Raw genomic sequence first — 26,004 nt, forward strand, 5'->3', positions numbered from 1 at the left:
GTAGGCGTGGAGGATCATACTGGTACAGAAGTTCACTCAGATACTGCGGCGTGAGAGCGTTAAGTACTTTATACGTCAGTAGTAGTATTTTATAATCAGTGAGAGATGTAATTGGGAGCAGTGTAGATGATTAAAACAGGGCTGATGTGATCATATTTTCTAGATCTAGTGAGGACTCTTGCTGCTGCATTCTGAACTAACTGAAGCTTATTTCTGCACTTACTCCAACACCCAGACAGAAAAGCGTTACAGTAGTCTAATCTAGATGTTACAAAAGCATCAACTAGTTTTTCTGCATCCTGTAACAACATCATATTTCTAATTTTAACAATAAAAAGCACTTTTAGCACTCTTCACACACACCTAACACACACCCCTCTGTTGCTCTAAGTTGTGTGATGTAGCACTATGTTGTGTGTATGGAGCTCTACGTTGTGTGATGGAGCTCTGTGTTGTGTGATGTAGTTCTGTGTTGTGTGATGGAGCTCTGTGTTGTGTGATGGAGCTCTGTGATGGAGCTCTGTGTTGTGTGATGGAGCTCTGTGTTGTGTGATAGAGGTCTATGTTGTGTGATGGAGCTCTGTGTTGTGTGATGTAGCTCTTTTGTGTTGTAGCTCTGTTGTGTGATTGAGCTCTGTGTTGTGTAATGGTGCTCTGTGTTGTGCGATGTAACACTATGCTGTGTGTTTTAGCTCTATGTTGTGTGATGTAGCTCTGTGTTGTGTGATGTGACTGCTGTGTGATGTAACTATGTTTTGTGTTGTAGCTCTGTGTTGTGTGTTGTAGCTTTGTGTTGTGTGATGTAGCTCTATGTTGTGTGTTGTAGCTCTATGTTGTGTGTTGTAGCTCTATGTTGTGTGTTGTAGCTTTGTGTTGTGTATGGAGAAATGTTGTCTCGTGTCACTGTGTACTGCATCAGCTACAGTATAAATGGTTGAAATGACAAGAAAAGCTTCTTGACTTGACTTGATTCAGCACTCAGCCTGGTAACTTCATTCCTAATTTAATCGCTCAGCTCATTTCATTTGAAGTCGAGAGGCCTTTTGTAAAACTCAAAACAAGAATAAAGCTTGAAAGAGGCGATGTAAACAGCACTGTGATCTGCCTCAGGGTCACATTATAATACACACTCAGACTCAGACACAGAGGGAGCAGGTTAACTCAGCAAAACACCAAAACCATAAAAACGCTTAAGAACAAAATAGAATCACATCAAATCACTGAAATAGTGAATGATTTCTGCACAATCTTTATTTTACATTGTATAGAAGGAGTCTCCAGTATCAGCACTTTGTATCAGTCAGAGGTAAAACATTCAGATTTCCCTCATTTTCAGGACAGAGTTTACACTTCTTTGCAGTTTCCATGGTAACATGATGGCTGCAATTTAGTTCTCAGTTAGACAGAAAATGAAGAGAGACTGTTCAAAGCTGTTATAATGTAAGTGACAACAGGAACACACATTTCCTAAGCATTAAATATAAGCAAATTAAGACAAATCATTGGAACAGTTGCACTGTTGTATAATAGAAGTAAAAGATCTCATCCCATGCTGTGATGGAAAACATTGGGGTGTAACAGTATGAACCGAGAGCCAGGACAAGTTTGTACACATCACTCAGTTTTGTGTGAGCCAATCAGTGTTGACTAGATTATTGTTCCTGCTGTCTACTGCTGTTCATATATTTCAGATATTTACATGAGACATCTCTATCTAGAGAGCAGGTGAAGGGTAAGAACAGGTTCTGGTCAAAAAACAAGTTAAAATCTAATGAGTTGGAAGTTAGAATAAGCATGACCTTTCAAACAACATTGCAACCCCTCCCCCAAACAACACTGTGTCCTTTCAAGCAACACCGTGACCCTTAAAACAACACATTAACTCTTCAAATGACACTGTGACCCCCCCAAACAACACAATATCCAATGTCTAAACTAAGGAAAGTACCATTTAAAGGGGAAAAATGGTAATCATGAATTTGATAGCCACAATGAGACAGAGTCATGTTTACCACTGTGTAGCATCAAATATAGACCTTTTCTGAAAAACATGTTTTCTGGATTAAAGCATTTGTTGCTCTAAAGCCTGTATATAGCATTCAGCATTAAAGGATCCTTTCCAGATATGTAAGCTGCCCATTTCACAGGCACTAATGCACCACCATACCATCAGAAATGCAGCTTTTTTAACTGAGCACTGATAACAAGCCAGATAGTCCCTCTCCTCTTTAGTCCGGAGGAACTGGTGTACATGGTTTTCAAAAATAAATAAACATTTTAATTCCTCTGACCACAGAACAGTTTTCCACTTTGCCTTATTACATTATAAATGAGCTTTGGCCCACAGAGGATGGTGCTATTTTTTTCTTTGATGGTACCATTTGCTTTGCATGATAGAGATTTAACCTGCATTTGTGGATGACATGCAAACTGTGTTCACAGACAATGATTTCTGGGGGTGTTAATGAGCCCATGCCATGAATTTCATTACAGAATTATGATGTTTTAAATGCAGTGCCACCTGGAGTTCACTGCCATCAAATATTGATTTTCTCTCTTGTCCCTTGTGCACAGAGGTTTCTCCAGATTCTTTCTAACTTTTAATATTATGTACTGTAGGTGATCAATTAATCAAAATGAAAATTTTTTCCCCCTCAAAATGGTACAGTTTAGACATTTGATATGTTTAATGTGTTCCATTTTGAGTGAAATTTAGCTTTATGAAATAAAAGCAAATCATTGCATTCTGCTTTTTACATTTTCCACAGCAGTCCACCCTTTTTAGAATTGGGGTTGTAAGAGTTCACCTTCTAACCAACACTATGACACCACAGTGCCACGACCTTCTAATCAACACATTGATCCCCACAAACAACATGGGAACCTGGAAAACACAACTGTGACCCTCCAAACAAAACTACAACTCTACGAACATCACTAGACTCTACAAACACTGTGACCCAAACTATGGGTTAATGAAATGCCAGCAATATTTTTCAAAAGCTACAGGTTACAACATTCAGAAAAACAGGGTAAATAAGGAACCTTTAATAAATAAGGGCATTCCAGAGGTGCAGCTTACACTAGAGCAGAGCTACAGGTTAATAATATTCCAGAGGTACAGGATAATGAAAGAAAATATTCCATTACTATTCTATTAAAAGGCACAACAACTGAACAGACACAGAACCAAAACTTCAGCGTAACAACCATCCATTTCTTACTTATGTTCCAGTTACAGGCAGGAAATAATCCAGAGGTTCCTCCATTACTGACCAGATTTAAATCAGAATACAAGCAAACAACCAGATATAATACAGAGTTGCAGGTGAACAACAATACACACACACACACACACACACACACACACACACACACACACACACACACAGTCTACTGTATATGACAACCATTAACCCAATTGCCTCAAATCGAATGTAACAGTGTCTTTAGCCGAGTCTCACACACAAACACACACACACACACACACACACACACACACACACAGATAGATATGATATAAAATGACATAAAAATACAGAGGAATTCACACACAAACAGTAACACACACACAAACACACAAACATGTAGCTTTTGTCATTCAAACAATCCATAATGTCTTACAAGCATGCATTCATCTCTCCCTCCCGGCTTCTCTGCTTCTTTCCTTCTCTCTCTCTCTCTCTGTTCTCTCCCTCTGTCTCTCCCACTCCCTCGTTCTCTCTCTCTCTCTCTCTCTCTCCCTCGTTCTCTCTCTCTCTGCTGCAGAGATGGAGGAAGAAACTGGTGTGTACCTGTAAATGAACCAAACGCTGCGGTTTCTGGGGCCGACTGAAGGCCAGGAGGAGGAGAGGGAGAGAGGGAGAGATAGATCTCTCTCTCCGTATCCCCCCATCGCCAATCCTCCCCCCTCCCCTTTCTCTTCTTCTTCTCCTCCCCCTGACCGATCACAATGTGTGTGAGAGAGAGAATTCAGACACTGCGACAGGGAGTAAATGAGGAAAAGGGTGGGAGGAAAAAATGAAGTGAAAGGAGAGGTAGAGAGATAGAGAATAATGGGAAGAAAGAAAAAGAAATCACGAAACTGAGGAAAAAGATTGTGTGTGTGTGTGTGGGGGGATGGTGCTTGTGTTTATAGTCATTTAATGTATACACACACACACACACACACACACACGCACACACGCACACGAACCAAATCTCACACCCACAGAGAAAAGGTTAATCAAGACTGACTCATATTTCTTGGATGCACTCTTTCACTTTCACACACTCACACACACACACACACACACACACACACACACACACACACACACACACGCAAATATCTTACATATTCATTTCTGTCTGGCACGGCATTTGTGTTAGGATTCTGCAAAGAAGAATCCTGACAGGTGTGCAACTTATTAGCACACACACACACACACACACACACACACACACACACTCTTGTGTGTGGTTAGATGCTCAGACTGAAAAAAAGTGAAATCAGGTTTTATCACTTCTTTGTGAGCACTGGGAGAGTTATCGTCATAGAAACGGATCTCACTGTGAGTTTCATGAATAAATTAGAGAGCTACTCACACACACACACACACACACACACACACACACACACACACACACACACACAAACATCTCTATTACACACATTGTTGTTAATATGGAGTTAATTTCCTGTGTGTTTAAATCTTCAAGGTACACATTGCAGTGTGCAACTTGAACACTGAGGGGAGCTGTTCTACAATAACATGCTGAAGCTTACTGAACAAATCACACTTACAACTTCAACAGTGTTTACAAACAACCAAACAACATGTTCAGACATAACTTCAGGACCAACTGAGGTTCATCTCCATGATGCTCCACACAAATGACTGCACTTTCTACCCATGTATTGAGTAATATTATACTGGTTGTCATGGAAACCAACCAGTCAGTGATATTCTGCCGCCTGGATGAAGAACAGTGTAAACATTATGGTGCTGTCATCCATTAACTCTTATTAGTTCTTATGTGACCATTAAATAGCCAATAATATACAAGCTGGTCACAGCAATGAAGAAGCAACAATGTATGTTTAGATCTTACCTGGGGATCTCTAGACCATCATAGGTTCCTACAGTGTAATGACGGAATAGTTTTCTCTTGGCCTTCTCACTGCGGCTCTCTGAAACACACAAACACACACACAGACAGTGAGGGTGAGAGTTAGGGGCCTTGTTTAGGGGCCCAGCAGTGGCAGCTGGGGTTTAGTCTCATAACCTTCTGATCAGTAGTACAGTACCAGTCACTAGTTTGGACATAACTTCTTCTTTATTTTGATTATTTTCTACATTGTACATTAATACTGAAGAATTCAAAGTATGAAAGAAAACATCTGGAATTCTGTAGTAAACAAAAACATGTTAAAGAACCAGAATGTATTTTAGATTGTCCAAAGTCGCTTCATTTACCTTTGATGCTGCTTTACAAACTCATGGAATGTTTTCATCAGATTCATGAGGTGTCACCTGGAATGGGTTTCAGGTCACAGGTGCGTCTTATCAAGAGTTCATTTGTGACATTTCTCACCTTCTTAATGTGCTTTAGAACATCAGTTGTGTTGTGGAGAGGAAAGTGTGAGTACATAGTCAATATCACTATTAGTGCTACTACAACTACTGTACAAATTCAGATTATGGCAAGAAACACTCAGTTAAAGAAAGAGAAAAGCTTTAAGAAAAGAAGTTCAGTCAATCCCAAACATCTCAACAACTTTAAATGTATCCCCAAATGCAGTCTCCAAAACCATTAAATGCTATGATGAAACAGGATCTAATGAGGACCATCACAGGAAAGGAAGACTAAGAGCTACCTCTGCTGGTGATTTGGTGTAAGTTAAGCACACATTTGACCAGCATGGCCACCACAGAATTTTGTATCAACATGCCATCCTAACTGGTTTACCCTTAATTGGGCTATCATTTGTTTTCCAACAGGACATTGACCCCAAACACACCTCTATGTTCTGTAAGAGATATTTGTAGTAGTCGAGTAATAAGTGCTGCATCAGATGACCTCAAGTCTATAAGTCAAGAAGCTTTTATTGTAATTTCAACCATATAAACTTGATGCAGTACACAGTGAAATGAGACAACGTTCCTCCAGAACCCTGGTGCTACAATATTACACAACAAAGAGCTACATACACAACACAGAGCTCCATCACACAACACAGAACTACATCACACAACACAGAGCTCCATCACACAACACAGAGCTCCATCACACAACACAGAACTACATCACACAACACAGAGCTCCATCACACAACACAGAGCTCCATCACACAACACAGAGCTCCATCACACAACACAGAGCTCCATCACACAACCCAGAGCTCCATCACACAACACAGAGCTCCATCACACAACCCAGAACTGCATCACACAACACTGAGCTCCATCACACAACACAGAGCTCCATCACACAACCCAGAACTACATCACACAACATAGAGCTCCATCACACAACACAGAGCTCCATCACACAACACAGAGCTCATCACACAACACAGAGCTCCATCACACAACATAGAGCTCCATCACACAACACAGAGCTCCATCACAAGACACAGAGCTCCATCACACAACATAGAGCTACATCACACAACACAGAGCTCCATCACACAACACAGAGCTCCATTACACAACACAGAGCTCCATTACACAACACAGAGCTCCATTTCAGAACATAGAGCTCCATCACACACAGAGCTCCATCACACACACAGAGCTACAACACACACACAGAGCTCCATCACACAACACAGAGCTCCATCACACAACAGAGCTCCATCACACGACACAGAGCTCCATTACACAACACAGAGCTCCATCAACAACACAGAAATACATCACACAACACAGAGCTCCATCACACAACACAGAGCTACATCACACAACACAGAGCTCCATCACACAACACAGAGCTCCATTACACAACACAGAGCTCCATTTCAGAACATAGAGCTCCATCACACGACATAGAGCTCCATCACACGACACAGAGCTACAACACACGACACAGAGCTCCATCACACGACACAGAGCTCCATCACACGACACAGAGCTCCATCACCCGACACAGAGCTCCATCACACAACACAGAGCTCCATCAACAGCACAGAAATACATCACACAACACAGAGCTCCATCACACAACATATAGCTCCATCACACAACATAGAGCTACATCACACAACACAGAGCTCCATCACACAACACAGAGCTCCATCACACAACACAGAGCTCCATCACACAACATATAGCTCCATCACACAACATAGAGCTACATCACACAACACAGAGCTCTATCACACAACATAGAGCTCCATCACACAACATAGAGCTCCATCACACAACACAGAGCTCCATCACACAACATATAGCTCCATCACACAACACAGAGCTCCATCACACAACACAGAGTTCCATCACACAACACAGAGCTCCATCACACAACACAGAGTTCCATCACACAACACAGAGCTCCATCACACAACACAGAGCTCCATCACACAACACAGAGCTCCATCACACAACACAGAGCTCCATCACACAACACAGAGCTCCATCACACAACATAGAGCTCCATCACACAACACAGAGCTAAGGAATAAAGTAATTGCTAAACCACTAAGTGCATCATGTGCAATCGAGTGCAGACAAAAAAAACCTGTGCAGACAAATAAAACTGTAGATGGCAGATGTATGGGCTGAATGGAAATCCGCCTTCTATATCACAAGGGAGCACTTTGAGTACCAAGTAATGTTGTATAGCCTGATTAAAGTTGAAGCTGTATTCCAAGCCTTCATAAAGAACATTTTTCAGGACCTACTAAACTCTTGTATTATTGTAAATAATGATGACATCCAAGTATACTCCAAGGTCTATGACCTCCATATCTATCAGGTATGCACTGTACTAGGAAGTCCAGTGCAGCACCAAGAAAGTGTTTAAAGAATGAAAAAAACAATTCAGCTCAATGCCTATCCTGCAACATCCAGACCACAGCAATCCTTTTTGGTGGAGGAAGATGGCTTTAACTGCAGGATTGGAGGCAAACTGTCTCAACATCATGGCAGCCCAGGAACACTCTTCTCGCCTGCATACTTTTTGCAGAAGTTAACCCTGGCAGAAATTATGAAACTATGAAACTATGATGTGCGGTGCTGGGAAATACATTCACTGGAGGAGTGGAAACATTGGCTAGAGATGCCCCAGAACCTATTCCAAGCTATCACCAACCATCAAAACCTTGAACACATAAAAACGCCAAGAGATTGAATCCCTGTCAATCCTGGTGGGCTTTATTTTTCACCACGTCCCACATTATGGTGGACTTTAGTCAAGTCAAGTCAAGTCAGGTTTATTTGTATAGCGCTTTTCACAACAGACATTGTCTCAAAGCAGCTTTACACAAATCAACAGTTAAGGTGAATGGTGTGAATTTGTCCCTGATGAGCAAGCCGTGGCGACTGTGGCAAGGAAAAACTCCCTTAGATGTTATGAGGCAGAAACCTTGAGAGGAACCAGACTCAAAAGGGGAACCCATCCTCATTTGGGTGACATCAAGAGTTTGATCATAAATCTTTCAACAATACAGAACACTGGAGAGTGAGAACTAACATGATTACTGGAGTATAAGATTATAAGTGATGTTCTTTCTGCAGTCTTATACAGTCTATATGGTTAGTAGCTCCGAGTTTTATAAGCTCAACATTTGTGATCATCACAGATCCAGCATCAGCTTCTCCATGCCAGAGCCTTTAAACACTCCAGGAGGTCCAATGTCAAACTCCACACATGTAGCGGGATCCAAATGGCACTGGTACGTCTCTAGATGGTTCGGGATGTTTGTGAGTTCGGCATCTACTTCTTCAAAGGTCCGTAATCATCAAGATGGTGGGAGGTGACTGGAGCTGGCCAAACCTCAGGGTGTCTCGGGATGGGGAGAGAAAGAGAAGCAGTGGAGAGGAATTAGCGTAGCTGCTGTTCATGATATTAACAGCACAAGTTGATAATGTGCATGTGATCAGATGTTCTGGAGCACAAGGTTATGATGTGATGTGTGTTATGTGTAGGCTTTGCTAAAAAGATATGTTTTTAATCTACACTTAAACTGGGTGAGTGTGGCTGAGCCCCGAACACTGTCAGGGAGACTATTCCAGAGTTTAGGAGCTAAATGTGAAAATGCTCTACCACCTTTAGTGGACTTTGCTATTCTAGGAACTACTAGAAGCCCAGAGTTTTGAGATCTCAGGGAGCGTGACGGATTGTAGCGTGTTAGAAGACTGGAGAGATACATGGAGCCAAACCATGTAGTGCTTTATAAGTGAGTAGTAGTAGTTTGTAGTCTATTCGAAACTTAACAGGAAGCCAATGTAGGGACGATAAGATTGGGGTTATGTGATCATATTTTCTTGACCTTGTAAGAACTCTGGCTGCTGCATTCTGGACTAACTGAAGCTTGTTTATTAATGACGCAGGACATCCACCTAGTAATGCATTACAGTAGTCTATTCTGGAGGTCATAAACGCATGGACGAGCTTCTCTGCATCGGATATAGACAACATATTTCTTAGCTTAGAAATATTTCTAAGGTGAAAGAAGGCTGTTTTTGTAACTTGGTTGATATGATATTTGAAAGACAAGTTGCTGTCTAAAATAACTCCCAGGTCTTTTACTGTTGAACTAGTGGTTACAGAACATCCGTCTAAATGCAGGTTGAGATGCTGGAGCTTCTGTATACTAGTTTTTGGGCCGATGAGCAAAATCTCAGTCTTATCCGAATTTAAAAGTAGAAAGTTATGGGTCATCCAATCTCTTATTTCTTTAACACACTGAGTTATCCGAGTTAATTGAGCTATATCGCCTGGTTTAGATGAGATATATAGCTGAGTATCATCAGCATAACAATGGAAGCTAATTCCATGCCTTCTAATAATATTTCCTAACGGAAGCATGTATATTGTGAAGAGCAGGGGTCCTAGAACTGAACCTTGCGGCACGCCATAATTTACTTGCACTTTACTTTATCACTGGCCTTCCCAACTCACAGGGACACACTGCCATACTAGTGGCCATGGACCAGTTCTCAAAATCCTGTAGATTTGTACTCATCTAAGGTCTACCACATCAATGGAAACAGTCAAGCTACTTTTGCACTACGCCTTTGAAACTATGTGTTATCATTGTGGAGGGTGAATCAGGAGCTGGGACACTTCTTAAGGACTTCTTATTGCAGCAGGGAACAACATCTCTGAACACTATTCGTCCACTGCAAATGATCCAAAATGTTTTTGTGCTTCTTGACTGCTGCTACTGCTCTTTTTGCACTACATTGTGTTTATGTTTACAAATACACACTTGTTTATTGTCCTCTCTTTTACACATTACTGTATAATATATTATACAGCAGGTTTACTGGTCGGCACTATTGTGTGTTTTGTGTATTTGTCCCACACTGTCTTGTGTTGTCTGTCTGCACTGGTTTGTGTCTGCACTGTTTGCACTCGGTTGCACTTTATGTGGTGAGGACACTTTAGTCTTTAACTCTGTGTTCTGTTGTGTAGTTTTATGTTGTGTGATGAAGCTCTGTGTTGTTTAATGTAGCACCAGGGTTCTGGAGGAACGTTGTCTCATTTCACTGTGTACTGTGTCAGATATATGGTAGAAATTAAAATAAAAGCTTTTCGACTTCTCCTGTGTTCTAAACACAACCGGGCCAAAGGTCACTTCCTGATACCAGCAGGGAGAGGATCTATTAAATCAGAAACTCAAACTTACTAGCCATTAATTGTGTTTTGAAAATGACTACCATGTCTTATTCCACTGCCAATCCAAAATCCAACAATAATCCATATTCCAATCCAGTCCACACATTAGTCTTAACCCTTTACTTACCAATACCTTAACCATTTCATCCTCTGCTGACCTTAGTGATGTTTCACTGTGCAGTTCTGATTACCAGGATTGAAGGATGGTGGCTTCCATGTCCTTGTTTCATGCTAACACCACAATCATAACCACTGTTCTCAGTGACTCGTTGTGTGTTATTGTCTGTGTATACCTGGTCTTTTTTCTTCATTTTGTGGCAGAACTTCTTCCACACACTCAGCAGGAAACCAACCAGTCCGACCTTTTACTGTACCCTCCCAGAAACCTCCCTCTCCAACACTCAGCACTGAAACACACACACACAATTCAAGTATTATAGACATCCATTAATACTATTTATGTGAATGTATACAAAAGAAGGATGTTGTGTTAATACTTATAATAAAGTATAGACATATCTGACCTTTGACCTTGTCCCCTTTGCTTAGGCTAAGCTCTCGGTCTCCCTGAGCAGAATGAGAGCGAGTTGCTATAAAGACACGACCAGGAACTGCACTGTACAGCCTCTTCCGCTGAACCACACTGAAGACCAAGCAAGAAAGGCTCTTACAAAAAAATATATACAACTGTACAGACTATTATACAGACAATATCACAATCCTCACCCCTGTCTGCCTCTCTGTTTTTTCTGCTTTTCATCAGATTCCCCTCTTCCTCTGGATGGAGAACGAGTGCGAGCACCACGAGGACTACTAGAACTTCTCAGAGCAAAGGAAGAGCGGCGCTGAGAAGGAGATTAACAGGGATGCTTAGGAAAATAATGATCCTAAAGTCTACTTTTGTAATTATAACGGATGATTTGATTTTATTAATGGTCTGTGGGCCTTGGGAGATATGAGAAGGTGTAAAGCTTCCCAGGCTTTGCTGCACAAAGCCACACCCAAGTGAGACAGAATTCTGTCTGATTTTAAATGCTTGGTTCACAAATTCTTTGTGTCTGCATCCAGACAAACTGGAGTCTATAGACTGCACCAGTAGATGGAGTGAGTATTGGACCAGGCTTTGAAAATAAATAGGCAATGAAGCAATTAACGTCTCAAGTGTTCACTCTTTAACAGTTTGCGACCTGCCATGGCATTTTTGGAATTTAGATTCTCTTCAGAGTTCTGTATAGCTGCTGTGAAGTAATGTTAAAAACAACTTCTTCTTCTTTCAGCTGCTCCCATTAGGGGGCACCACAGCGGATCATCCGTCTCCATACCCCCTGTCCTCTACATCTGCCTCTTTTACACCAACTACCTGCATGTCTTCACTCACCACATCCATAAACCTTCTCCTTGATCTTCCTCCTTTCCTCCTTCCTGGTGGCTCCATCCTCAGCATTCTCCTACTGATATACCCCATGTTCCTCCTCTGCACATGTCCAAACCATCTCAATCTCACCTCCTTCACCTTGTCTCCAAAACGTCCTACATGTGCTGTCCTTCTAATAAACTCATTTCTAATCCTGTCCATCGGCGTCACTCCCAAAGAACATCTCGATATCTACAGCTCTGCTACCTCCACCTCCTGTCTTTTACTCAATGCCATGTCTCTAAACCATACAACATCTCAGGTCTCACCACAGTCCTATAAACTTTCCCTTTCACTCTCACAGATACTCTTCTATCACAAATCACTTCTGCTATTACTCTTCTCCACCCACTCCACCCTGCCTGCACTCTTTTCTTCACTTCTCTAACACACTCTCCATTACTTTGCACTGTTGACCCCAGGTACCTGAACATCTCCCCCTTCTCCACCTCTTCTCCCTGCAACCGCACCCCTCCACTGCCCCCTCTCATTCACACACATGTACACTGTCTTACTCCTACTGACTTTCATTCCACAAATTCCACAAATATCATCCACAAACATCATAGTCCATGGAGACTCCTGTCTGACCCTTCAACCTGTCCATCACCACTGCAAACAGGAAAGGGCTCAGTGTTGATCCTTGATGCATTTCAACCTTCACCTTGAATCAGTCTGTCGTTCCTACTGCACACTTCACTGCTGTCACACTGTCCTCATACATGTCCTGCACCACCCTCACATACTTCTCTGACACACCAGACTTCCTCATACAATACCACAACTCCTCTCTCCACCCTGTCTTACACTTTCTCTAAATCCACAAATACACAATGCAGCTCCTTCTGACCTTCTCTATACTTCTCCATCAACATTCTCAAAGCAAATACTGCATCTGTGGTGCTCTTCCTCGGCATGAAACCATACTGTTGCTCACAGATGGTCACCTCTTCTCTCATCCTGGCTTCCACTACTCTTTCCCATTACTTCATGGTGTGACTGATCAACTTTATTCCCCTGTAGTTACTGCAGGTCTGCACATCTCACTTATTCTTAAAGATCAGTACCAGCACACTCCTTCTCCATTCCTCAGGCATCCTCTTATAATAATGTTAAAAACATAAACTGAATTAAATTTCTTGGTGTTTACAAGTTTGTATTTGTGCACAGTAATCTACAGAATATATCTGCTCCATGTTCAGGAATGATTCCCTAGAAGCCAGAACTAAGGGTTCTCAGGCTATTACTTTAATCTGAGAGTGAGATAAGAAATCATGGCAGAGTTGATGCAGGTGAACTACCTCAGTTTGTCCCCAAACCCACCCCTGAAGGTGTAGACCATGCTGAGTGGAGGTCCTAACCATAACACTGTTATACAGATGGACAAGAATGTTGAGACTACCTGTGTAGTTTGAGGTGCAACAGTGGGTGGGGCTACAGGATCAAGGGGTGTGGCCATGGTGTTCTCACTCTTTGCCCGTATGAGGGGGTGGGGGTGGGGAAGAGACATGTTCACTGACAAGGCATGTCCACTATCAACATGCTGTGGAGCATATTTAGGAGTCTCCAAAAATGGAACTGGAAAAGAGAGGGAGAGAGAATGAGAAAGAGAGAGAAACAGGAACAAAGCAGAAACAAAGACAATAATTTTACTGAATATTAAAAAATAATTAAATAGATAAGTATTTTTTAGTGTGTGGTGGTGGAGTGTGTAATGGTGGCATGTGTAATGGTGGAGTATGTAATAGTGGAGTGTGTGGTGGTGGAGTGTGTAATGGTGGAGTGTGTGGTGGTGGAGTGTGTGGTGGTGGAGTGTGTAATGGTGGAGTGTGTGGTGATGGCCACAACTCCTCTCTCCACCCTGTCATATGCTTTCTGTAAATCCACAAACACACAATGCAGCTCCTTCTGACCTTCTCTATACTTCTCCATCAACATTCTCAAAGCAAATAATGTGTCTGTGGTGCTCTTCCTCGGCATGAAACCATACTGCTGCTCACAGATGGTCACCTCTTCTCTCAGCCTGGCTTCCACTACTCTTTCCCATAACTTCATGGTGTGACTGATCAACTTTATTCCCCTGTAGTAACTGCAGGTCTGCACATCTCCCTTATTCTTAAAGATCAGTACCAGCACACTCCTTCTCCATTCCTCAGGCATCTTCTCACCTTCCAAAATCCTGTTAAAGAATCTGGATAAAAACTCCACTGCATCTCTCCCAAACATCTCCATGCTTCTACTGGTATGTCATTTGGTCCAATCCACTTTTCATCCTTGTGATCGCTGCTCAGCTTCATTAGCTGCTCAAATACTCCCTCCATCTTCTCAACACACTCTCCTCACTAGTCAACACATTTCCATCTCCATCCTTTATTGCTCTAACTTGCAGCACATCCTTCCCAGCTCGGTTCCTCTGCCTGGCCAATCGCTAAAAATCCTTTTCTCCTTCCTTAGTGTCCAACTTCTCCTACAGCTCCTCATATGCCTTTTCCTTGGCTTTCTCCACATCCCTCTTCACCTGCTGCTGCATCTCCTTGTTCTCCTGCCCACTTTTCTCATTACTCTGTCAAAACCGGTTTTGTTTCTCCAACCTCTTTCTCCTTCAGCTCTCCTGCACTTCCTTATTCCACCACCATGTCTCCTTGTCTTGCTTTCTATTTCCAGATGTTACACCAAATATGTTTCTATCTGTCTCCCTTATCACTCCTGCAGTAGTTGCCCAATCATCCAGCACCTCTTCAACACCACCGAGCTCCTGTCTGACCTCTTCCCTGAACCTCACACTACAGTCTTTCTCCTTAAGCTTCCATCATCTTATTCTTCTTTCAGTCCTCACTCTCCTCCTCTTCTTCTTCACCTTCAAAACCATCCTACAGACCACCATCCAATGCTGTCTAGCTACACTGTCCCCTGCCAACACCTTACAATCTCCAATCTCCTTCAGGTTGCATCTCCTACATAGAACATATTCCAACTGTGTGCACCTTCCTCCACTCTTATACGTCACCCTATGATCCTCTTTCTTCTTAAAATAAGTGTTCACCACTGCCATTTCCATCCTTTTAGCAAAATCTACCACCATCTGCCCTTCCACATTCCTCTCCTTAAAACCATACCTACCATCACCTCCTCATCACCTCTGTTCCCTTCACCTACATGTCCATTAAAGTCTGCCCCAATCACCAATCTTTCATTCCTACGTTCACCTTCTACCACTTCATCTAACTCACTCCAGAATCTTTCCTTCTCCTCCATCTCACAGCCGACTTGTGGAGCATAAGCACTGATGACATTTATCATCATGCCTTCGACTTCCACCTTCACGATCATCACCCTATCAGAAACTCTCTTCACCTCCACTACACTTTTACTGTACTCTTCCTTCAGAATCACCCCTACACCATTTCTCTTTCCATCCACACCATGATAGAACAGTTTAAACACCTCCAATGTTCCTGCTCTTACTCCCTTTCCACTTGGTCTCCTGAACACACAACATCTCTACCTTTCTCCTCTCCATCATATCAGCTCCCTCTCTCCCTTTACCCGTCATAGTACCAACATTTAAAGTACCAACCCGAACCTCCACTTCTCCTCCACTTCTCCTTTCCCTGCTGTCTCTGTAGACGTCTTCCTCCTCTCCTTCTCCTCCTTCAGCCAACAGTAGCACAATTTACACCGGTACCCTGTTGTTAACGATACCTGTGGTGTTCATTGGTAACTCGGGCCTCGACCGATCCGCTATGAAATTCTGATTCCTGATCCGCATATTTGATTCTGCACATATTTTACGCTGGATGTCCTTCATAACACAAACCTCCACATTTATCCAGACTTGAGATCGACACTGAGAGTCACCTGATTTGTGTAACACTAATGACTGGGTTAACAACAACAACAACAACAACAATAATAATAATAATAATAATAATAATAATAATAATAATAATAATAATAATAATAACAATAAAAACACAATGTAACACTACACACTCTACATTACACAATATATCACACTACACACACTGAAAGACTACTTTCTATATCGTTACATTTTTATTTATTTAATTAGATAAATGCAAACATGTGCGTACACACACACACACACACACACACACACACACACACACACACACACACACTCACTTTTGTAAGACATTTTTAATAAATCAAATGTAACCTACCCACATCTGCATTATTGTGATTTTTGATGATTTCTCCGAGTTCAAAATGACCAGACATCACTGCAACCTTTAACACACACACACACACACACACACACACACACACACACACACACACACACACACAGATGTAATTATCTAGGTGTATTTATAAACATAAATAACACATTCCAGGTGTGTATTTATCTCCAGTCAGAAACCTACACACATCTACTGAAAATCCGATCTTTTCCACTCTGGGGTTAAAAAAAATCCCAATAATAAAATCATTCTAACATTTTTAGACTGTAAATATTCACTCACTGTCCACTTTAATAGGATAACTAGTAACTTCAGACAGTAATTAAATCAGTTAATCATGTGGCAGCAGCACAGATTGTAACAGAATGTAAGAGTATGTGACAGAGTGGGAAAGATGACCCCAAAATAAAATGAAATATTAGCATTAAAGAACAGATGTGTGTGTGTGTGTGTGTGTGTGTGTGTGTGTGTGTGTGTGTGTGTGGGTGGGTGGGTGTGTGTGTCTGTGTGTGTGTGTGTAAACTTCTGACTTTAGATTATGTATTGAATTTGACCTGAAAGGGAGTTTGTCCGTGTTTATTCTTCATCTCCTTATTGGCTCCTCTGTAAAGCAAAACTCGAACACAGCTTTCCTGATTAAACACAAAGTATGGCAGTCCTTCAGAATGTTTGTGCGCTTGTGCGCTTGTGTGTGTGTGTGTGTGTGTGTGTGTGTGTGATTGTGTATACCTTATTATATAGGGCACTGATGTGCAGTGCTGTGTTTCCTGATGCATTCTGGGAAGTGGTGTCCGCTCCATAAAACAGCAGGTGCTCTAAATGCTGGGCGAAACCATGATGACATGCCTAATGGGAGAAGAATATACCATACACAGCCAGCAGGGGGCAGTAATGTAAATGACTAGACACTGTATAACAGTGATGACAGGGTTTACAAATAATTAGTTCAGGAAATAATAATGAAATATTGTTTACACAAAAATCTTTCCCATGAAAAACATGAATAACATGATATTTAATATAGGATTTTGTGTAAATTTGTGTAAAAGGAGACACAATAATGGCTCAACATTCTCTACACAATTCAGTTTGTATGAGAGGAAAAAGCATGTGTAAGAGGATGAAGTGTGTATAGGTGAAGTGTGTAAAAAGAGTGTTTGTGTGAGAGGCTGAAGTGTATGTGAAAGGATGTGTGTAGGTGAAGAGTGTTTGAGAGGATGCGCACACACATGCGCACGCACATACACACACACACACACACACGCACACACACACACACACACACACACACACACACACACACCTGATGTGATTCATCCCAGCCGTTCTCGTCACGTGTTCCAAGCCGTGCTCTGTAGTAGAGTAGAGCCTCACAGCAGGATGTGTCGCCCCCTGTCAGCACTGAGTGATACAGCGGCGTCAAACCACATCGATCTTTATAGTCTGGAGATGCACCTAGAGATAGAAATGCCTACCCGGGGGTGTGTACGGGGGCAAGTGTTAGAATGTAAAATAATACAATAAGACACACATTGAAAATTAATTAATAAATGTGTGTGTGTGTGTGTGTGTGTGTGTGTGTGTGTGTGTGTGTGTGTGTACCAGCAGTGTTGCTTGACTGTGTGCTCTAACAGCTTTATGCAGTGGTGTGAGTCCATCTCTTGATCTGAAATCATGATGAGCTCCATTTAACAGCAGCACACGGATTCCATCAACACTCAGGCCACTGATCACAGCTAGTGTCAGAGGGGTCTCTTTCACAGACAGGAGAGATAGAAAGAGAGAGAGAGAGAGAGAGAGAGAGAGAGAGAGAGAGAACATAACATTTAAAGTAAACTGTATCTACTGGTATCAGTGGAATTGCACTTCTAGCACAGGTGCTGATGTGGTGCTGAAAGGACAGCTCCATCATATCCGCCTTCTTTCACCTTAATAAATTTTGCTAAAATTAGAAATATGATGTTGTTAAAGAGCGCAGAAAAACTAGTTCATGCTTTTGTTATATCTAGATTAGACTACTGTAACGTTGCTGTCCCTTTCTTCTTTCTGGGCCTGCCTGATTTATCCTGAGACCCTGGATGGAGTTCTCGTCAACTAAAGACCATGCTGTGTTACTGTGAAAGGTTAAACTTATGAACCAGGAAGATGGATTTGGACTGTAACTTTGAAGACCAAGATGGTGGCACATGCACAGCATATGGCCCAGCGTCACTCCAGATTTCGCAATATGTTAGAAATTTCTCCACTAAGTGCAAGTATACTCACTCAGAATAGGCGGCAAACACTAAAAGACATAGGTCCCAACTACAGAAAAGGACTTTCAATGAACTTTGAACTTAAATTTTAGCAAAGCCTACACATAACACACATCACATCATAACCTTGTGCTCCAGAACATCTGATCACATACACATCATCAACTTGTGCTGTTAATATCATGAACATCAGCTACGCTAATTCCTCTCCACTGCTTCACTTTCTCTCCCCATCCCGAGGCATCCTGAGGTTGCTCCAGCTCCAGTCACCTCCCACCTCATGAAGATTGTGAACCTTTAAAGAAGTAGATGCCAAACTCCCAAACTTCCCGATCCACCCAGAGATGTACCAGTGCCAATTGGATTCCACTTCATGTGGAGTTTGGACATTGGACCTCTTTGAGTGTTTAAAGGCTCTGGCATGGAGAAGCTGGTGTTGGATCTGTGATGATCTCAGATGTTGAGCTATTTTATGAGTTGCTCAGTAGCTCCTAGTTTTATACCCATAATGACTGTAAAAGACTATAGAAAGATCATCACTCATAATCACACACTCCAGTGCTCATGTTAGTTCTCACTCTCCAGTGTTCTGTAGTGTTTAAAGACTATAATCACACTCTTGATGTCACCCAAATGAGGATGAGGTTCTGCTTTTGAGTCTGGTTCCTCTCAAGGTTTCTTCCTCATGACATCTAAGGAAGGTTTTCCATCACCACAGTCTCCATGGTGCTCATCAGGGATAAACTGTAAAGCTGCTTTAAGACAATGTGTGTTGTGAAAAGCGCAATAGAAATAAACTTCACTTGACTTGACTCTGGAAATCGGCTGAAGTAAGTGAACATCTGTGCCGAGACCGTAAACAAGGAGGGGGAAGCGATGTGGCATTAGGGCGAGGCACATGAAGTTTCTGAAGTAAGACGTGATGATATCTCACCTCCACTCTCCGGATCATGGTAATTAGGGTCCAGTCCTTTATCCAAAGCTTTGTGGATCTTCTCCACTGCTCCACTTTGGACATAGTCCAGGAACTTCTTTAGGTTGGCCTACACACACTCAGACAGAGATCTTATATGAGGCCAAAGACCAGATACTCAGACCTTGTGAAAGACTGTTTGAGTCTGTTTGTAACTAAAGTGTAATGAAGGTAAAGTGTCTAAGAGCTGAGGAACTGTGAGGATGAGTGTGAGATTAAAGCTGTTTTTTAAATTACAGTCAAACCCTGTACACCTCTACTGCTCAATTTATCATCGAATTGCTGAATGATGTGTGAACATATTCCAATACAATATATATATATATATATATGTGTGTGTGTGTGTGTGTGTGTGTGTGTGTGTGTGTGTGTGTGTGTGTGTGTGTGTCAGTACCTTGGTGTGTAACTTTGCCAACTGTTTCTCATCCAGGTTTGTTTGTTTATAAACCCGACTTTTGTATCTAAACTGTGAGACACAAAATATTAATCAGACTTAATAAGAAACACAGTATGACTGATGGACTATTCTTTTACTACACACACACACACACACACACACACACACACACACAACAATTCTATTTCTCTTCATCACGTAAAAATATGCATGAAAATAGTTTTATCAGAAGATCTACAGTATGACTAAGAGAAGAAGAGAGAGAATGAGTTCTGCTGTATGGAGATGATCTGGTCCTTATGTCTTCCACTGCTCAGGATCTCCAGCAGAACCTGCACCTGCTGCAGAAGTACTCTTAGACCTGAGCTCTGACAGCCCACCACAACAACCAAGACCATTTTAAACTGTGTAGAAATTCCAGTTAGAATCTGATTCAATATACTTGAGTCAGTAAACTGATTGTTCTGTATGGCAGTGAAGTGTAGAGCTCGCTTACACAACAACCTGCACAATCATCTTATACACACAAACACACAACACACACCAACACACAAACCAACACACCAACATCCACCTGAGATCCTGCATGTGGAGTTCTGCACAATCACCTTACACACTTACATCCTACACACACACACACACACACACACACACACACACACACACTCCATCAACATGCACCACATCACCCCAGACCTCACAGAAAAGACAGCACACAAACCCCTCAGCCCCCGATTAATTGCCCCAGCTACTGGGGGTCCACAGACAAGAGAGCATGGGGGGTGTTGTTGATGATAGTTTGGGGCAGAAAATAAACTAAAATAAATTCAGACACAATAATACAATGTTACATCTCAAGGGCTGTATTCCTCTTATACAACAGCAAACTACTAAGAATCCATTTATTTTCCACATTTTACTATTTATTCCTTTTAATTGATATTTAATGTTGTGGAACTGAAATGAGTTGTTTCCTGTTGTGACTTGTGTTACAGAAGCTATAAACACACACTCCCTCAGCAGTGTCTCTCTCATCAGGTTAATAAGACTGCATTAATTCCAACACTCACTGTTTCTACTTTTAGTCTGCATTAGCAGCACCATGACCTGAAGGAATCTGAGGTCGGGAGGAAGTTCTGCTTGGAGTTGTGGGTAATGTGGTTCCAATAAGGTTGCTATAACTACTACAGGATAGACATACATTGATGAGGAAGATGAGTTTAGGTACAGTACCTCCAGGTAAGGTACGCCCTTCTCAAGGGATTGTGGGATTTGTCGTAACGATTGCTCCTCCTCCAGGAAGCGGGCGTGGTGTCCCTCTGAGGCAGGCTGGAACAATCCATAGTTATACACATCCCACAACGACTCACTAAGAGAACACACCACCTGCTGCTTCACGCTCCACACAGTTGCATCAGGATCGAACCGCAAACACTTCTGTATACACACACACACACACACACACACACACACACACACACACACACACACACACACACAAACAAATATGCATATGCAGTGAATTCTATACACTCCACATACAGGCACCAAGATCCCAAAAATCTCCAGCAGACCTTCATTAGAATGTTGGAGGAAGTTGTAGAAAGCATGATGTTTGTCTTTCTGATTGGTAAAAGTTTTAGGAATGAATCACTGTTGAGTAAAGTGATTCATGACCTGCTGAGATGTTTCTGTTTCACTAATAATCAACCTAATGTCCTTGATATTTCAATGACAAACCTAAAACTGTGGGACATTTGTTTCCAGGTGATTATTTTATATGTATACAATATTATATATATATATATATATATATATATATATATATATATATATATATTACAGTGACCAGAAAGACAAAAAACATTCTCTAAAGACCTCTAAAAAATGTGTGCATTTCTTTTTTTCATACAACATTCCACGTACTTCTGATTGTCCCCTCTGCAGTCTCCTTCACCTCTATACATTCTACCTTATTAAGATGAGGGTTTACAATCTCCTCCCTTCTGACACATCGTCACTGGATTTTCTTCCTACTCTCTGCTTCTCCTCTTTTGACCTACATTTCTTATGTTGTTCAGCCACTGATCCATGTCCTCCTTGCATAAAATGTTTCCCCCTCCAAAATATTTATTTTTTATCTGAACCTGTTCCCTTTTATTTTAACCCTTCTATATTACTCTCTATTTCTCCAGCTTTTGACTCTTTTAAACTGTTTAATGTCTATAATAAAAGCTTTATTTATTGGAAATTTAATTTCAGATGCTGGCCTTGACTGTAGATCACTGTATGTTACTGTAGATCACTGTAGATAACTGTACATTACTGTAGATCACTGTAGATAACTGTAGGCTAGTGTAAGTCACTGTAGGTCACTGTAGGCTACTGTAGACTAATGTAGGTCACTGTAGGTTAGTTTAGGTCACTGTAGGCTACTGTAGACTAATGTAGGTCACTGTAGGTTAGTTTAGGTCACTGTAGGCTACTGTAGACTAATGTAGGTCACTGTAGGTTAGTTTAGGTCACTGTAGGCTACTGTAGACTAATGTAGGTCACTGTAGGTTAGTTTAGGTCACTGTAGGCTACTGTAGACTAATGTAGGTCACTGTAGGTTAGTTTAGGTCACTGTAGGCTACTGTAGACTAATGTAGGTCACTGTAGGTTAGTTTAGGTCACTGTAGGCTACTGTAGACTAATGTAGGTCACTATAGGTCACTGTAGGCTACTGTAGACAAATGTAGGTCACTGTTGGTTAGTGTAGGTCACTGTAGGCTACTGTAGACTAATGTAGGTCACTGTTGGTTAGTGTAGACCACTGTAGGTCACTGTAGGCTACTTTAGACTAATGTAGGTCACTGTTGGTTAGTGTAGGTCACTGTAGGCTACTGTAGACTAATGTAGGTCACTGTAGGTTAGTGTAGATCACTGTAGGCTACTGTAGACTAATGTAGGTCACTGTTGGTTAGTGTAGGTCACTGTAGGCTACTGTAGACTAATGTAGGTCACTGTTGGTTAGTGTAGATCACTGTAGGCTACTGTAGACTAATGTAGGTCACTGTTGGTTAGTGTAGGTCACTGTAGGCTACTGTAGACTAATGTAGGTCACTGTAGGTTAGTGTAGATCACTGTAGGCTACTGTAGACTAATGTAGGTCACTGTTGGTTAGTGTAGGTAACTGTAGGCTACTGTAGACTAATGTAGGTCACTGTTGGTTAGTGTAGGTAACTGTAGGTCACTGTAGGCTACTGTAGACTAATGTGGGTCACTGTTGGTTAGTGTAGGTCACTATATGCTGCTGCAGGTTGGTGTAGGTCACTGTAGCTTCGTGTAGGTTACTGTCGGCTACTGTAGGTCACTTTGGGTCACTGTAGGCTAGTGTAGTTCATGGTAGGTCACTGCAGGCTACTGTAGACTAGTGTAGGTCACTGTTGGTTAGTGTAGGTCACTATAGGCTACTATAGGTTACTAGCACACCCATTCACCCTTAAATGCAAACAGAACACCCTCTCCACACCCACACCCACACACGAACCTACATGCCCAAACACACAATACATATTCACACAGAGCCACATACATACACACACACACTTACATTTGTCCAATTACATTACACACACATGCACAGGCAGATTTGAGGGCAACACGTGTCCCACTTTTTTCTCTCATTCTTCCCTAGAGCCGTGTGTGTGTGTGTGTGTGTGTGTGTGTGTGTGTGTGTGTGTGTGTGTGTGTGTGTGTTGCTACAGCACACTTCTCACATGTCTGTATGTTTTATTAAAAATGTCAGAATCCCATATGTTCTATTGAACACGCTCTTCATGCCCATTCCATGAAGATATGGGGACTAATGCTTCCCATACCATCAGAGATGCAGCTTTTGAACTGAATGTTAAGCCAGATGATCCCTCGCCACTGTTCTGGAGAACATGGTGTTCATAATTTCCAAACAGAATTTTGATTCGTCTGACCTCAGAACAGTTTTCCACGTTGCCTCAGTACAGTTTAAATGAGGTTTGGCCCAGAGAGGATGGTGGTGATCATGTTGATGATATTATGTTGATATTATGACGATATTACGATGATATGATAATGATATTATGTTAATATTATGATGATTATTATGATGATATTATGTTGATATTAGCAAGGCTCTGCTCTGCTCTGGACCCATCAGAAATCAACAACTACAGACCAGTATCACTTCTCTCCTTTCTTTCTAAATCTCTGGAACGCACTGTTTTTAACCAACTGTCTGTCTGTCTCTCACAAAACAACCTCCATGATCCGAACCAGTCTGGGTTCAAAGCGGCACATTCCACAGAGACGACCCTTTTGACTGTTTCTGAGAAACTGCATGCTGCTCGGTCAGCCAAGCTGTCATCTGTACTTATCTTCCTGGACCTTTCAGCAGCATTTGACACAGTCAACCACAAGGCTCTCTTGTCTACTCTCAAGATCCTTGGTATCCGCGGAACAGCATGGGAATGGTTTGCTTCCTACCTGGAAGGTCACTCATATCAGGTAACATGTAGGGGATCCACATCTGCCCGTGCAGACTCACCACTGGTGTCCCACAAGGCTCGGTACTTGGTCCCCTCCTTTTCTCCCTCTATACCCACTCCATTGGTGAAGTCATATCCTCACATGGGTTTTCTTATCACTGCTATGCAGATGACACTCAACTCATCTTGTCTTTCCAGCATTTGCAGCATTTAGCAGAAGCCCATGTCCAGATAGCCGTAAAAAAGTGCTTTGAGTCTCTAGCAATGAAAAAATCTAGAGATTACAAACTTAAAATAAATATAACTCTTGAATTCTACAAAACAAACTTGAAAAGTGCTAATTTAAGTGTTTCAGGAAGAGGTAGGTCTTAAACCGTTGCAGTGTAGATTTATTCATTACTAGAGACTCTTTTGTACCTCGCTCTGGATAAGGACGTCTGCTAAATGCCGCAAATGTAAATTTAAATATTATGTTGATATTATGTAACATAATTAATGAAATATTCCAAATGTTCACATAATATTAAAGAATATCAATCTGATTGAGGGCAACACAGTCTGTAGATGCTCTAGTACTTTTTTGATCCCTAATCATCTTACTGACCTGTTGCAAATTAACCTCATTATTTGTAAAATGTAAAATGTCATCAGTTTCAACATTTGGTATGTTTTCTATGTTCTATTGTGAATAAAATATGAATAAATGAGATTTGCAAAGCAAAGCATTTCTCTGTTTATTTACACAGTGTCGCAACTCTTTTGGAGTTTGGGTTGTATTTCTGAGGTTTAGGTCTGATTCTGTCAGTATTTTGTTATGGATTGTTCCTCTCTCTGGAAACATGGTAATTTTTATCTTCTATAAAAGAAGCAGCAGAAATTACTCAAGGTAACTCACACAGTTTTTAATGTGTGTGTGTGTGTGTGTGTGTGTGTGTGTGTGTGTGTGTGTGTGTGTGTGTGTATACCGTTTGCTTGATGTCTGGAATTCCTATACGAAACACTACTGTGTTGAGGTGTGCATCCTCCAGTGGTCCGATTGTCGTCATGCTCCTCTCCATGTGACGTCTCCGAGCCTGCTGATTGGTTAAAACCTTGTAAAGCTGCTGCTGATTGGCTGGAGTTTGGTGATACATCTCGTGACTGGCTGGTTGATGATGTAGAATTGCCTGAATGATGCCCCGGTGTCCTGGATTGATCAGTCGCTGCTGCCTATCTCCTCTTTGCCTTCCAATTACAATGGCTGCTGGTTTTAGCCCCTCCCCTTTTATATCTCGTGATTGGGTTCCTCCTCGGTTCTGGTTCTCCTCCTCCCCGTTCATTATTCCATTTTGCCTCTTTTCTTCTTCCGCTTCATCTTCCAACTCCTTATTTTCTGGGGCAGTGAAAAAACGTTTTCCCAGCATCCTTTGCTGTGTCATGTCACCAAGC

At 41.7% G+C, this 26,004-nt stretch overlaps 1 protein-coding gene across 8 annotated transcripts in view; it reads right to left on the reverse strand.

Moving 5' to 3' along the window:
• Window positions 1–26,004, reverse strand: part of LOC124384309 (SH3 and multiple ankyrin repeat domains protein 1) — a 73,486-nt gene that overhangs the window by 29,643 nt on the left and 17,839 nt on the right. For all 8 annotated transcript variants that reach the window (XR_006925374.1, XR_006925376.1, XR_006925375.1 and 5 more), the window contains exons 2-15: window positions 25,542–26,004; window positions 21,305–21,508; window positions 20,069–20,140; window positions 19,636–19,744; window positions 18,049–18,200; window positions 17,750–17,917; window positions 17,176–17,292; window positions 17,001–17,078; window positions 16,426–16,492; window positions 13,644–13,819; window positions 11,554–11,672; window positions 11,352–11,470; window positions 11,121–11,234; window positions 5,095–5,173 (exon numbers count right to left, since the gene is read on the reverse strand). The exon at window positions 25,542–26,004 is cut by the window's right edge and continues 67 nt beyond it. Coding sequence is in view for 4 of the 8 variants with exons in the window: in XM_046847049.1 (XP_046703005.1) it covers window positions 5,095–5,173; window positions 11,121–11,234; window positions 11,352–11,470; window positions 11,554–11,672; window positions 13,644–13,819; window positions 16,426–16,492; window positions 17,001–17,078; window positions 17,176–17,292; window positions 17,750–17,917; window positions 18,049–18,200; window positions 19,636–19,744; window positions 20,069–20,140; window positions 21,305–21,508; window positions 25,542–26,004 (2,037 nt within the window). In the remaining 4 variants the exon portion in view is untranslated. The remainder of the gene's footprint in view (window positions 1–5,094; window positions 5,174–11,120; window positions 11,235–11,351; window positions 11,471–11,553; window positions 11,673–13,643; window positions 13,820–16,425; window positions 16,493–17,000; window positions 17,079–17,175; window positions 17,293–17,749; window positions 17,918–18,048; window positions 18,201–19,635; window positions 19,745–20,068; window positions 20,141–21,304; window positions 21,509–25,541) is intronic.

Source organism: Silurus meridionalis, chromosome 4 (assembly GCF_014805685.1).
Source record: "Silurus meridionalis isolate SWU-2019-XX chromosome 4, ASM1480568v1, whole genome shotgun sequence".
Lineage (NCBI taxonomy): Eukaryota > Metazoa > Chordata > Actinopteri > Siluriformes > Siluridae > Silurus > Silurus meridionalis.